The sequence below is a fragment of the Streptopelia decaocto genome (assembly GCF_964273445.1).
Source record: "Streptopelia decaocto genome assembly, chromosome: 1".
NCBI lineage: Eukaryota > Metazoa > Chordata > Aves > Columbiformes > Columbidae > Streptopelia > Streptopelia decaocto.
This window is the reverse complement of record NC_138663.1, coordinates 193,403,492-193,417,820: the sequence shown is the minus strand read 5'-3', so window position 1 is coordinate 193,417,820 and position 14,329 is coordinate 193,403,492. Positions and strand designations below refer to the sequence as shown.

General features: G+C 35.7%; 1 protein-coding gene across 7 annotated transcripts in view; it reads right to left on the bottom strand.

Moving 5' to 3' along the window:
* PSPC1 (paraspeckle component 1) overlaps positions 1 to 14,329 on the bottom strand; it is a 63,772-nt gene that overhangs the window by 11,431 nt on the left and 38,012 nt on the right. Inside the window, exon 9 of one of the 7 annotated variants that reach the window (XM_082076383.1) lies at positions 13,539 to 14,005. The exons of the other annotated variants lie outside the window; for them this stretch is intronic. Coding sequence (XP_081932509.1) covers positions 13,820 to 14,005 — 186 coding nt within the window. The 3' untranslated portion in view covers positions 13,539 to 13,819. Of the gene's footprint in view, positions 1 to 13,538; positions 14,006 to 14,329 lie in introns of those variants that run through there. 7 annotated transcript variants of the gene reach the window in all.

Below are 14,329 nucleotides of genomic sequence, written 5' to 3'. Positions count from 1 at the left end.
TTTGAGAATATTCTGAATCTTCAAAAAACTACAGGGTATCTAGTTTCAAGGTAAGCTTCCTAGATTAAGCATATCCATCTTTCTCTAATTCAAAAAATCAGCATTCCTAAGAAATTGTGAAACTCGCTGATACACAGCATGTTTACTTCCAAAGTGATGGCAATACCGCCTTACACAACTTCACACAACGCTCCCCATTCCCTCCTGTAAAGATTCCTTACCTGTCACTTGTGCAGCAGGTGCCAAGTTAGGCCAGGTCCTAACCTCCTCTTCAAAATAATGACAGCAGAATCGATTATCTTTGTGGGGCTAAAAGCTCTGAAGCCATAAGACTGTGCTGGGGGAAAGGGCAGGGCAAGCTGTGGTCGCACGATCCTTATAAAGAGCAACAACTCAAGATTCACTCAAAGAGCTTTCATCTTTGAAGTGCTTAATGTGAAAATGTAAAATTTAACAATACTAAGCAATACGTACATCTACCTTGAAATGAAACCTAGTATGGAAGCATTCAAATACCTAAGCATGTAATAGGTTTTTAGTGTTAATTCAAATAAATTTCAATAAGGTCAAAGCTTTATCTAGGTGGCAGAATCACCTGGAGCCAGTTGCCCAGTTGCTTTCCGTATCTCCAAGGATGGGGACTTCACAACCTCTCAGTGCTTGGTCACCCTCACAGGAAAAAAGTGTTCCCTGATATTCAAACAGAGACTCCTGTGTGTGTTTGTGCCCACTGCCTCTGGCTCTGTCCAAAAATTTGGTAATTCATTGTGCAATTAAGTAATTTCCTCAATACGCTAACTTTGCTAGGTGGCAATTTTTATCTCTGATTACAAATAAAGAACATCAGCTTCTAGCTTCCATGATAATAAAGCCATATGTGGTAGAAAAAAGAACATCCTACATTAGATTTGAAATACACAGGAAACAGAATCTGTATTTCAAGATAAAGACAACAGAACAGCATTAATAAACTGAGAGTATCCTGCAAATGCTTTATTAACTATTGGTCCCACTGACATACAGACTTACCTGTTTACAAAAAAAAAAAAAAAAAAAAAAAAAGGCAGCAGTGTTGAATACAGGTGCTATTTCTCACGAAAACCTGTGTTTTGAGGAGATGAAGGCATTTGCAGATCTGTTTCAATATGACACAACTAGTCCTTGCAACAAACCAAGCCTTCACTTGCCCAGCCTAAGCAGATCACTATTCAGACCTGGGCTAAAAGTTGTGCATAACACTATCAAGGAACCTGAGAAAAAATATAAGGAAGAATATGCGGATAACTCAACTGCATAAAACTGAAGAGCAAAGATTCTCTACTTGCTACTGTTGTCCTGTTGTACTGTCTGGCAAGCTGGGACTCAAACTTGGCTTTTATCTTTTACTTGCCCAGCTGGGCATATTGCTGACGCTGCACTAAGTAAGATTTCTCTCAACTTTCTATTACCGTTTTACTTTCCTTATTTTAATAGAAGTGGCTACTCCTGTAAGATAAAGTTATTGCTCCTACCCAAAGCAAAACAGCTTTCCAAGTGAACAAATACTAAAAAAGCATTAAGCTTCAGTTCTCATGTATGTTAAATAAACACCTGTAATAAGGGAATAATTTCAACTTTGAATAACAGAATTAACTATCAGGCATCTCAGTGTGCGTTGAACACTATTTAAAATTAAACCCTTCCAACAATTATCCCCTTAAAAGACACTCCAGTTTGCCACAACTTTCTTCACTTGAAAACAAAGTACAAAGACCTTAATGATGGAACCATGTTTGCACAGGACTAAGCCAAGACCACATGGTAGAAAATACGCAACTTCATTTTGTACCATCTTACACAAAAAGGTAGTCAGCTGGCATCATATTCAAGACCAAAATATTCTGAATCGAAGAGATGACTGTTGGCACTATTTTCTATCACGTTTTTTTGTTCAAAGTTTCAAGATGCAAGCTCATACTATAATTTTCACATTAAAAATATGCATTTAAGTTATCAAAATTGTCAGGTGACAAATTTGGAAATATCAACACATTAATGAGAAAAAACATAGAAGTTCTTACTTCAGGTACCAGTTCATGACTTTTGACATACACAAGGAAAACATGACCGTTCTAGCACACTACAATCATCATTTGTTTTATCTTGAAAAGAAATTCCACATAAGCAAGCAGCAGCTCTCAAAAGTCCACATTTCAAACCAAAGTGGTACGTACTGATGCATCGATTTCTTCGAAAGGTTAAAAGAACATTTACCTGTTATCAGATTCTTCCACTACTTCTTACAGACCATCTTCAAAGAACTCGCAGTGTGCTCTCCTATTCTGTTCAACTTTGTTCTTTGTTCTCGTTACATCTTATTTAAAAATCTATTTCATTCTGAGCTCTGCAAAATCTCACATTTGATAGCTGAGTATGCTCTGCATATATTTATGCATAAATTTTGAGTGATTCTAGTTTACACCACACTCTGTAAACTAAAATAAATGCATATATACAAACAGTTTAAAGATGAACCTCAGCACCTAGAGGCAGAACCAAGTCTTTGCATCTTCATTCTAAAATTTGGGAATCTGACTGAAACAGTAATCTAACAGATTGATTTTCTGTAACACATCTTGAATTATCAAAGGAATTGGTGTCTCTGACAGTACATGTGTTAACAAGTTGGGTTGGTGGGTTTTTTTATTTGTATACAGTATTTTTTAAGTCTCTACACAAGCTTGCTCAGATGAGAATACCACATTTATAATTCAGGAAAAGCAACATCTGGAAATGCACTGCAATGACTGAAAAGGTGTGAACTAAGACAACTATAGCTGGGAAAAGCACACGCTGATTTAAGGGGTCCATGTCTATACCACCCTCAACCCCCAACTGCAGCAGCTGCCAAAGTGCAACTGAAATCTGCTATACAGAAGTGATGAATATTGTGAAAAGCATCCTCGTAGCCATAAAGGAACTCCATTAACTGAGGCAGATGGAGCGACTGCTGAACCAGCCAAAGGCACTACACTACCACAGTCAAAGTCCCAGCAAGCTATGAGTGTTGTGTAGCTGTACACCTACCCCATCAGCAGATAAGCTGCCTCAGGTGTTGGTTGTTCAACTACTCAGGTTTATCACTGTGGAAAGATAATTACTTTCTTCATCAACTTAAATCCTTGTTTTGCCACAAACAAGCCAAGAGATTACATTTTCCTGCAATAAGAACAGGATCGGATTTGAGCAGCATTTTATTTTTAAGCAGGAGCTCTCTAAACTTGTGCAAGAAGTCCTCTACTGGAAGCACTGGTAAATTAAAAGTATTTGAACTTCTGTCCTTTCCCAGCACAATTTTTGTCTTGTCTATTAATGACATGCAGGGAAAGGCTAAATAAAGTTCCACCTCTGTTCCTTTACGTTTTTATGTAAACAAAAACTAAAAAGATGAGACAATATCTAGCCAACTCCCCATTGACATTACTCTTCTCCGTATCTTAATGAAAGACAGGCTTTCAAGACTTATTTTGTCCCATAAAGCACGTATTTTACTTACATGTCTACACTGGACTAATTTCACTTATAGCAGAACTCTGACACAACATTGAAGAATTTTAGATGAAGTTTATCACGAGTCATATTTGGAGTTAATTCTATGGCAGCTTCCAAAATTTAGAAGAAAGAGACTGAAAGATGAGGTCAAACCACATCTTCATGCTTTTCCACATAACTATCTCCCCCATCTGTAAATGCATGAAGAGCACTTATCTACTTTTACTTTTCCATATTAGTATTTCCACACACCTATGAGTCACGAGAGGGTACATACCTATTTTTTTTTAAGTTCACATGTATTCTGACAATTATTGTGTATTGATTTACGCAAAGAGAAACTTTAACATTAAATTAATCCAGAAGACTTTTCCCCCCACTCAGGAAGAACCATAAATCCTTTTTAGTAACACAAGAGGTTAAGAATACATACATTATATTCATACACCAACAAAACACATATGGAGAGGTATGTAATGACTTGCCAAATCATATAAAGATCAGTTTTTACTGTGCATCTGACTCTTTCCTTTAGCCCATTTCCATCAAGGTTAGTATTACAACCCTCAAAGTTTTATACAGCTTGTATCTTCCACATCATCAAGAAATTTAAAGCCTTTAACATTAAAGAAAACCTGGAATACAAAGTAAGAAACAAGGTCCTAAATGGAACAGATAAGGGTACCCAGAGCAGGCCAGCAACCATGTTCAAAAATGAATTATTTGGCCCAGTCCTACAGTCAGTATATCACATTATGTCCTTACATCACTACTGAAGATTTTGCAAAAGCTTGCAGAATTTTCACCATAAGACTAATGGAAGGTTAGGGTTGGGTCACAATGTCCTCCATGTCAAATCAGTGAAAGATTTAGAGCTCAAACACTTCACAAATATGTAGGATCTCTAGTAAAATAAAGATTTCCTACGTTCTTTAAAGATACATCATTCAGCTTCCTTGACACTGGGAAGTTTTTAAGATACCCATTTTAAAAACAATTTTTATTTTAAAAATTTTTTTACAATAATATGAGGAAGTTTCTACAAGTTTTCCCACCTGAGGCACAAATTTCCCATCTTTCCCACAAATTAAGCAACATGTAAGAATCAAGCCCTCAGTCTCTCCCAAAAATCTAGATGAACATTTTCAAATCCACGAGTACTTCTGTGACCACTACAACAATAAAGCAAAAATGCAAATGTAGTATCAAGGTTCTAGGCACAGTTTTAAAATCAGCATTTATTTCCCCAAAATATCAGACACTTAGAAAATTCAGGTTTATGGTTACTGGAAGAAGGAGAAGACACATGAAAGAATTAATTTCAAAGGCAGTAAGAATAATGCTCAAGATGAGCTTTTATCCTACTAGGCTTAAAGGCACAACAGTCTTTGGTAACAACCATCACTTGAATTATTGAATTACTGATATTCATAGCACATGGCACCATCTCCAGTAAAGTACATGTGCCTAATCTAACCAATTCTATGTTGCTAACAACAAATTTAATACCTGTAACTGGGTAAAATAAGACAAAATTCTATTTCTTGTTAAGTCTCTGTAACAAACAGTTTCACACAATAATCCAAATTTAAAGAGTAAAAAACACATGCCCAGTAACATAATGGAACTCAAGACAAGAGCAGGATTTCTTCAAAGATTTGTACTCTCTCTCACCCTCCAGTGGACAGGTTTCATTTCAGTCAACACAATTTTTAAAGTTTCACTTTTAAAATAATGAAACTCAAACTATTTTTTTAAATGTTTAATACAGTATTATTCAGAGCAAACATCAGGTTATTTGTGATTAATTCGCTCATTTGTACACACACTTGTAATTAAAACCAGATTATCTATGGAAACTAAACTCAGTCGTGTTTGGTTGCGTTTTTTTGATCTTTAATACTGAAGTAGCTGGCAAACAGAAAAAATATCTAGATTTAATCATAGAGGAGGAAGTATACCAAGTGATTTTATCCTGAGCCAGCTGTCACTTTAGAAACAGCAAGAGGCATCCTAGACTTCAGTTTACTTTCCTAATGTAACACGTTTTCATGACTTGCCACTTTTTTCCCATATGCAATAGAAAAAGTGTATTTTGCACAAAACATGCAGAGTAAACAGAAAACAAGCTTAGCAATGCAAACCCCTCCTAAACAAGTTCCATAATATTAAACAAATGCTCTAGTACCCCTTCTACAAACATTTGCATTCAGCAGCGTGAATAAATTATGAAACTGTACACAACTGCGATGCAAGAATGATGCTGAACATGCATTAAGTGATAATACAAAAGCTACACAAAGCAAAACAAGGCAACGATAAACTGGTACATATACCAAAAGGGTCCTAAAAGCATAGCCATCTCAACTGCCAAGTTGACGTTATTTTCACTTTTAAACCAGTAATTCAATATATTACATTTATTTTATACATTCTGAACATTCAGTTTTGAAATGTAATAACTGCATTCTTCACACGCTAAGGCAGAAACTTATATATTATTTGGTACAGCTCTGGTTCTGAAAATGTCAAATGTAGAACTGCTACTGATACAATGCTAGAAGTTCTAGAAGCACAATGTTCCACACTGGAACTAAACTGAAGGTGAACTGCTGTTGTGTTATTAAAGTTTTCCTTCTGTGCCTTCTGGAAAAGGCTCTTGATTTGAAGTTGATTAAAGCTGTAGCTGTAGCTTACCTTTCACATGCTCCATCCCTTAAGGAGGACCATAAGACATGGAACAATGAAGTGCTATTGTATTAAAGAATGAAGAATGTTAGCATTTTAAAAGACAGTATTTCTCATACTTGTAACTGCAGTTTCCATATTTTCTTCCAAGAAGAAGTACATGTGAATAGTCTTGCTTCTCTAAAGCAATTGTGTTTACCATCTTTTCTGGAGAAACCACGAAGAAGACTTTTTTCCATGTTTTACTGGCTTCCATGTAACCTTCTTGGCAAATGCAGAAAGCAGACAGATCAAGCTCACATAATTTGGCTCAATATTTTAGTGTATTTTTTTTTCATCACTTCAAACACCTGCCCTCTTGGGCAAGCTATCACTAAAAACGTAAAACAACTCTGCTATCCAGATACCTAAAGCACTAAACGTATTTCTTACCTATTTGTTCTAACCCATATATTTCTTAGAAGTGCTGAAAAGTCATTCAAACTCACTTAATGAAAAACATATACATGCAAAAACTACATTCTCTATGCAGCATATAGACACAGCACAAACTAACCTATGTCCACATAGTTACGAAGAGTCTTGCTCTACTGCCCACTCTATGCTGTTCTTCCCCGCTGAAATGAGCAGAATCGACAGTTTTCCCTGGGTTTCTTTAACCATGCTCACTGCATGGGCACAGAGGTGCAAGAGCAGCGCAAAGCAGGCGAGAGGCAGGACCAAGCAGCAAGGAGGGCAATGGGCTGTTCCCATCTGCAGCAATGCATGTACTGAATTATTTTAAATACGAACACAAAGATTTCAAATATCTCATTAGCATACAAATACTTAAAACATTTGTAAGCAGTCTGAAAGACCACTTCCAGCTGGCAATTCAAATACTGCATTCTACAGTACTGCGAGAGCTGGTTTGTGCAGGGTTTTTCCTGCAACTTCATGCTAGATAAAAATATTTAAAGCTTAGTAACAGCACTGCAGAATAAATTCTTTTAACAGCAAATAATGGACAGTAAAGAAGCTTTTTAAAAAAGAAATCCATTAAAATACCTAAAACACCAAGAACAAACAGCTGCAAAAAGAATTACAATAAATCCTCGTGGTTTTTACATCTTTCTAGATTCATTACATTTCCTCTTCCAACTTGCTTATGTGGTTTTCCGCCTTAGGTATATGTGGTTATTTAAAGAGGAAAAACCTATTTTGCTTGGGGGTCTGGGGCACGGTTAGGCATTGGAGTTGGTTGTTTGCTTGGGGGGGGGCAGGTGGTTTGGTGTGTTTGGTTGGTGGTTTTTCTTTTGAATGTTCACTGAGAATAAAAGAACATTCCCTTTCACACAAATTAAAAATTGATTACAGTGAAATTAAGGCAAAAAACTAATGAAAATACATTAATCCTATACCAGAATTGCTATAAAATATTCACCATTTTATTTTCCTTCACACCATCTTCTGTTCGGTGCTTCTCTGGCTATGACACACAGGTGTAAGACTGAATTCTCACTGGTTTGATGAGAAGCTAGCAATTTTAACATCAGCTGTTCCATACTTACAACAACATAAAGTGTGTACGTTGTACATAGTTGCTGTATTCAGCCACAAAGACCAGGTCCTACAGAACAACTTCATAAAAACAAAATACAAGAAACATTCCCAACTGCAGTGACACCATCCTGCATCCTGTGAATATTAACATTTTTTTTACAGAAAATGAATTCACTTTTGTTTGTCTGATATTCCCTGGCCATCTGCACAACACTAATCCCAAAGTTTAAAAAGTCCAGGATGTTAATGTAACTAGTATTTCCACCTCTCTGTTAAAAATTAGTTCGTGGTTTTCATGTATAACAAGTTTTAAAGTTATTTTTGTGAATCTGTTGCAGATATAAAAGTAAACCGCATTTCTCCCATTTTATTATGTTACTTTATTTCACCACCAGCACCCCTCCCCAGACTTTTTTCAATTTACAGTTTACATACAGGACTCTTCACACTTACTCCTGTTCAAGGTTCTATCCAATTTCTTTTACTGAGAAATTAAAGGCAAGCACAATAACTTTATTCTCGCTGCGCTTCTTTCAAGTCAAGCTCTTAACATCCCACATACAGTTAGCATGTAAATTAAATCAAATTATACAGTTATGCTTCACTCTACAGAAATTAAGATATAAAAGCACACTAGTAAAACTAGAAACAACAGAAGCTGTAGACAAACCATTTACCAAAACAAATGGGAAAACCTTATGAGCACGTGTATGCAGTAAGCACAGTTAAGCTCCTTCTGAATCTCATACCTCCTATTTTGAACATTTTGTCCCCTATTCGAGGGACTACACACAAATCACTATGTTTTTACCCACATTTACAAATTTTTTAATGTGATTTTGGTACAAATAAATCATTATATGAAATCAGTTTTAAAAATGGTTTTTACCTGTAAGTATGATATATTCATCTGTGAAATTACACTTTTCTGAATGGTTCCTTCAACTAGGAGAAAACGTTTGCTGTTCTAAACTGCTTTTCTAAAGAAATCCATCTCTTACTGCTTGTAGAAGTCAGGCCAAAGTCATTATTATGAAAACCTCAAAATATCAATTATATTAATTCTCATAGTAGCTTAAGGAAGTTCAAGATGGAAAAGACCTATTAAATCTATCCCATTGAAAATGAACACATTGAGGGCTTGCATTTAAAATAATAAAAAGTGTTGTTTTCATGAAAATTTAATGTTCAGCTTATTCTACAACTTATATTTTAGATATAGATAATTTTGATAAACTTCAGTATTTCATGGATTACTGTCAAAACAAACCTGAAATGCCTACAGCTGTGATTTTTTAAAGTATCTTATGGGGAAAACCCCAGAACTCTTAACAAAACGGAGTTCTTCATAACAGCAAAACACCAAATCTTTGAGACCACCTACTAAGACTAAATATGTTTTACGGTATATCCCAAAAGGCAACAAAAAGCCAATCCAAGGGGAAAAGTTATACCTGACATTAAGTATTGCAAGTTTTTAGTCAATCCTTCTATTGTTAATTAACAAGTTCTCACATTTCATTTAATGTACTTTTAAGAAAACAAATGACTTTGGGATAATACAATCCAACGTTTGCCACTAAACTAGCACTGAAGAGTCAACCACCTTCCTCTGTATTTTCCACTGGCCACACTCACACCCCTCCTCACCGTTCAAGAATCAGGGAGGTTTGGACTGATATTCCCTCATGCTAGAAGTGGGCTAACATCCCACAGAAAGCACCAAATCCCAAGGTGGTTTCGCATCTTGATGATAGCACAGTGCCTAAATGAATAAATTCAGGGCTCCTGAGAAGAAAATTACATTGCATTTGAAATATGTGCTCTCTCAAGTCCCCAGTCTCGTCCCCAAGCACAAGGCAGCAAGAGATGCTGGATGCAGACTCTGTAAAACCACCCACGAGTATGCACCACTTCAAGTCTCAGGCTGAGAATCCATTCACATTTGTGGTCCAATGTAAACTGACCCCATCAGTTGCTACCCAGCCTTCCCTGTCATTTTAATAGTTCAATTACAATGCATTCTGACTTATCTTCACTGAGAAAGGAAGAATTATGATCCAAGTTGTTATAGAAAAAATTACATATTAAGAAGTATGGCAAAAATCTGTTTCCACAACATGCTTAAGTAAAATGAGCTTCACGCCATTAGAGCATACCACTCATATGCTGAACGTCTCACCTCAAAGCATATTCCCCCTTCAAAAGCCCTATGGGGTTTTCCTTTTCACTTGAGAATCTTCCTTTAGATCAGTTATTTCAGCATTTTTGAGCCAAGCTATCTCAAGCCAGACTGTGACTGTTCAACAATCAGTACTTTGTAAGTCAATGCATTTGTATGTAGTACCTTGTAAAAGAATTTGTAATTATAGATTATTCTACTTTTCGAGTTAAAAAGATCTGAAATCAGAAACTGAAAAGGGGAAAAATTAGTTTGGTGTAACATTTTAAAATCTGAATGTGTACTTTAGATCAGAATGTTCTTCAAAGAATGCATACTTTAAAATCCTATTGGATTATGGTTAAAATTAAATTAATGTAACCTTTAGTTCATATTGTTCTCTTCTCATCTATTTTAACCTTTTTTTTCCTAATAAGTCTCCAGTTTTATCATATGTTTATGTCCAATATGATAAAATAGATGTGAACACTAAGTAAATCAACTTCAGATCAGGAATTTTCTTTCTAGATAATCCGTAATCATTTTTAAGTATCTTTCTTAGGAAATAAATACAGCTAAGTATATCTGAATCACCACCAAGCTTCCCAAGATATCAATGTGCTTTATCTAATGAGCACACTGTACAGAAGTACAAAGAAATTAACTCAGAACCAAAATGAATTTTAAGTGCCAAACAGCTCCACTTGAAATGACCACGGTCATAAACACATAAGCAGTTTGACAATCTGGAGTCCGGTGGTGGTGTTTTCTTTTACTTAAAGAATAAAGCTTTACTATCTTTAAGTATTAAAATTGTGTCTCGTGTGAAAATTAAGCAGTTTAGATTGAAATTTCAGGAATAATATAAAAACTCAAAAGGTACAACCAAAACCAAAAGCACTGTATCTGTCAATTCTACACAGTTCCCAAGCTTAGTTCTACCATAGCATGTAGCAGGAAGAGTCAGGACTTCACTGTGCTTTCTGGTCAGACCAAAGGCAGTTAAAAAATTTAAGTACATTTGTACACAGGAAGAAAAAAAAAAAAAAAAAAAACAAAAACTCATCAGCCAGATAAGAAACAAGAAAAATTAGTCACTTGCAGCATATAGGCAATACTTTCAAGCAAAAACACCCTTTGACCAACTCTACATACCATTTTTAGGAACCAAACTGGGACCATTCCTTTTTTAACAAATATTGTGTTTATCCTACCACTATAGAGTCAGTTACTACCACAAATGGCAAAATGAAAAACACTGTCTTTACCCTTGAGCTGTATACAATCAACATGGTCAGGCAGCCCTAAGAAAGCTTTCAAAAGCAGAATCTGGCAGGTTGTCATCAGCTACAAAAGGAATTCTTATGAAATCTTTAGAGTGCGCTCAAATCCAACATTTCAGTATTTATTTTTTAGGGCTTAAGGCTTGGATATTTAAAAAGATATTACATTATTTTCTGGAATAAGGACAGCAGATAAATCCACTGCTACCGCACAGCAGAGCCATCCCAGTCTGAGTTTTAGAGGAATCATAGCTCACAACTGTGGAATGAAAATTACTAATATTAAAATCTACAATAACTTTTAAATACAGATATACCTCTGCTTGCTAGCAAAAATGCAGTGCAACAAATGCACTTAAAATAGCATGAGGTTGGCAAAGAAAGAATTAATCACTTTTTGCAGTTTTGGCATGTTTAATGTACTTCTGAAACATGCAGATACTATAAGGATGATGGTGTAAGTATTTGAACAAAGGAACATGTGTTAGCCAGAAGGCCTGAATGACATGGACTTTTACTTTGAAAAACTGAATGGACCTCTTCAACTTAGTTCAAGTTATATTTAAAATGTGTTCCCCTTACAGCGCTGCAGTTTAGAATTACCAACTCACGCCAGTACTTCCTCAATCCCCATTAAAATGTCATGTACAAGGGCAGAAAAGATGAGACAAAAGTAATGTAATGTTTAGACACCTTCCTAGACACCGATGTAAACTGAATTTTCAACTGCGCACAGCACACCAAAGCAGAGAGCTTAAGCAATTGCTATAAGCAAACACTAGTTTATAGTGTTAGTGTTAGGAGCAGTGTGCTATGTAAAACCAGTTGCAAGGTTTTTTTGGAAGAGTGCTGTAACAAGATATACATATCAAGTAAGGAAAAGAGTATTTCAGACTTTAAACCTAACTCACTATTGCATTACAAACTATGATGTGTGGCATGTATCTCAAATCGAGAAAAAAAGGGCAACATCAAAAATAGTGTAGAGGAAAATGCTCAATAGTTACTTACAGATGTCACAAGTGAAGACCTACTGAAGTGATAACTCCTGAACTGGACGAAAAAAATCTCCATGTTAAGCTATATAACACTGGCAATTTTAATAAGAGTGTACAAAATGCCAGCAATGCCTCTATTTTCACGTTAACTATTTGCTCCCAATTCAGTTCACCAAGACCATCCCTGCTATATTAAGAAGAAGCACATACATGCTCTCTCTGCTGCTTGCATCCCATGCTTTGAGCTACTTACATACCATTTAATATAATTAGGGCATGTTATCTCAAAAGAGTTTTTAATCAATTTAGCATCACTGCTCATGCTAAGTTTTAGTAATTTCTATTTCTGAAAATGTGAGTGAACTGATAAAAACAGAACACTAGTATTTTACAACTATTTTGCACAGAAAAAAAAGCCATAGTAACCCAAAATATTCCTACTTTCTTGCCATTACAGGAATAGAACCAATAGGCCTTTTCCATCATCTTCCATGACTGCTAAAATCTGAACCATAATGAGCTTCCTAATAGCTTTATCATCAGTTTTATCTTAAGATTCAATCAGTGAATCTAGACTGAGTTGTGATGGAAATGAGTATTTTTCAAATTCATAATTCTGTAAAATATTTATCAAGAATACTTGTGTGCAATCCTTCTAAATGCGTATTACTTACTATAAGTGAACAATTATTTTAACCAGAAAACATATCTTTGCCTCCTAATAAACAGTTAATCATTGACAACAGACTTATGTCTATTCCAAACAACCATCGAAATGTATACTTATAATGATGCATTACACAGTGGAAGGCTTTAAACCAGCTTGCACAAATGTTTCCCTCCTTGCAACAGCAAGATACTTTAACGATCAGTAAGACATGGAGATGTCACTTCTTTTTCTGTAGAAATATGGTCCAGGTAAACTTATTCATACCGTTATGAATAAAGCATACATACAGATTCTTTGTCCAAAATATCCCCCGCTCCTAAGTTAAATTTTCCATTTATTTGAGTAATGGATATACTCTGTTCATAGGCTTATTGTGACCAAGTTTGCAAAGGGAGACTGAGATTCAAGGACACAGTATCCTTGAGAACACCTTGTATAAAATCTGATGCTCTTCAAAAGTCAAAACAAACAAAAGCAGTTGTGTTATAAACCATTCATAGTATGTACTGCAACATGCGGTTTAGCTAAACAAATTCACTCTAAGAACGGAACTTTCTTGACACACAGCAGAAACTACCTAAGAATGGAACATGTTGCTGCTTATAATTAAGCATAAAATTATTCTCACCCAGTATTAGTAATAACATTCCCCAAATCCTTTCAAGTTATTTTTATACTTTATTGTAATCAGATAACTGCACGTTTTACAGCATAGTCACACATTGTATTTTGCTAGTCACAAACACATTGCCTTACATAATGATCCGCATCATTTCTGCTCTATACTGCAAAGCCTATTACTGAATACAAAAAAAGTTTTACAAAAGAAACTGTTTTAAAGACTACAATAACAATAAAACCGTTTCCAGATAACAGCTAAAATTATAAAGGCATATCACTGTATAGTTTTACTGGAAGTTCTAAACAGTAAGGAATGAAATAAGTTTTAGTATCTGCGACGCTTGTTAGGTCCTTCAAAGTTGCCCCCTGGGTTTCCTCTACCAAAGCCACCAGGTCCACCACTCACGGCACCTACACCACTCATTGGCGGCTGAGGAGTTTCAGAGCCCGTTCTACTAACCAGAGGTGAACCCATCTGTGATGGACCTCCTTGAGGGAATCTCTCGTTATGCTAACACAAGTCCATTTGGAACATGCCAAATGTGAGTTACAACAAAAACCACAAGCGATGTTGTCATGAAGTGCAGCAGATAGTCCAGCAGAATCAGGATCACACATAGAGGGAAGAAAGGAGCGATTCAATTAGTTATTATGGAAAAAGAGCTGGAAATTAAAGAGTGCTAATGTTATGCTCCAACTTGTTAAGTAAACTAAAAATTTAAAACAAGTATTAAGACCAACTCTGGTGCTGAATGTAATGTCATCCTTTCAAGCTCATCTGAAGCAATACATATTCTCTATGTAACAGAGGAGAGAACAATAATTTTAAACCTGA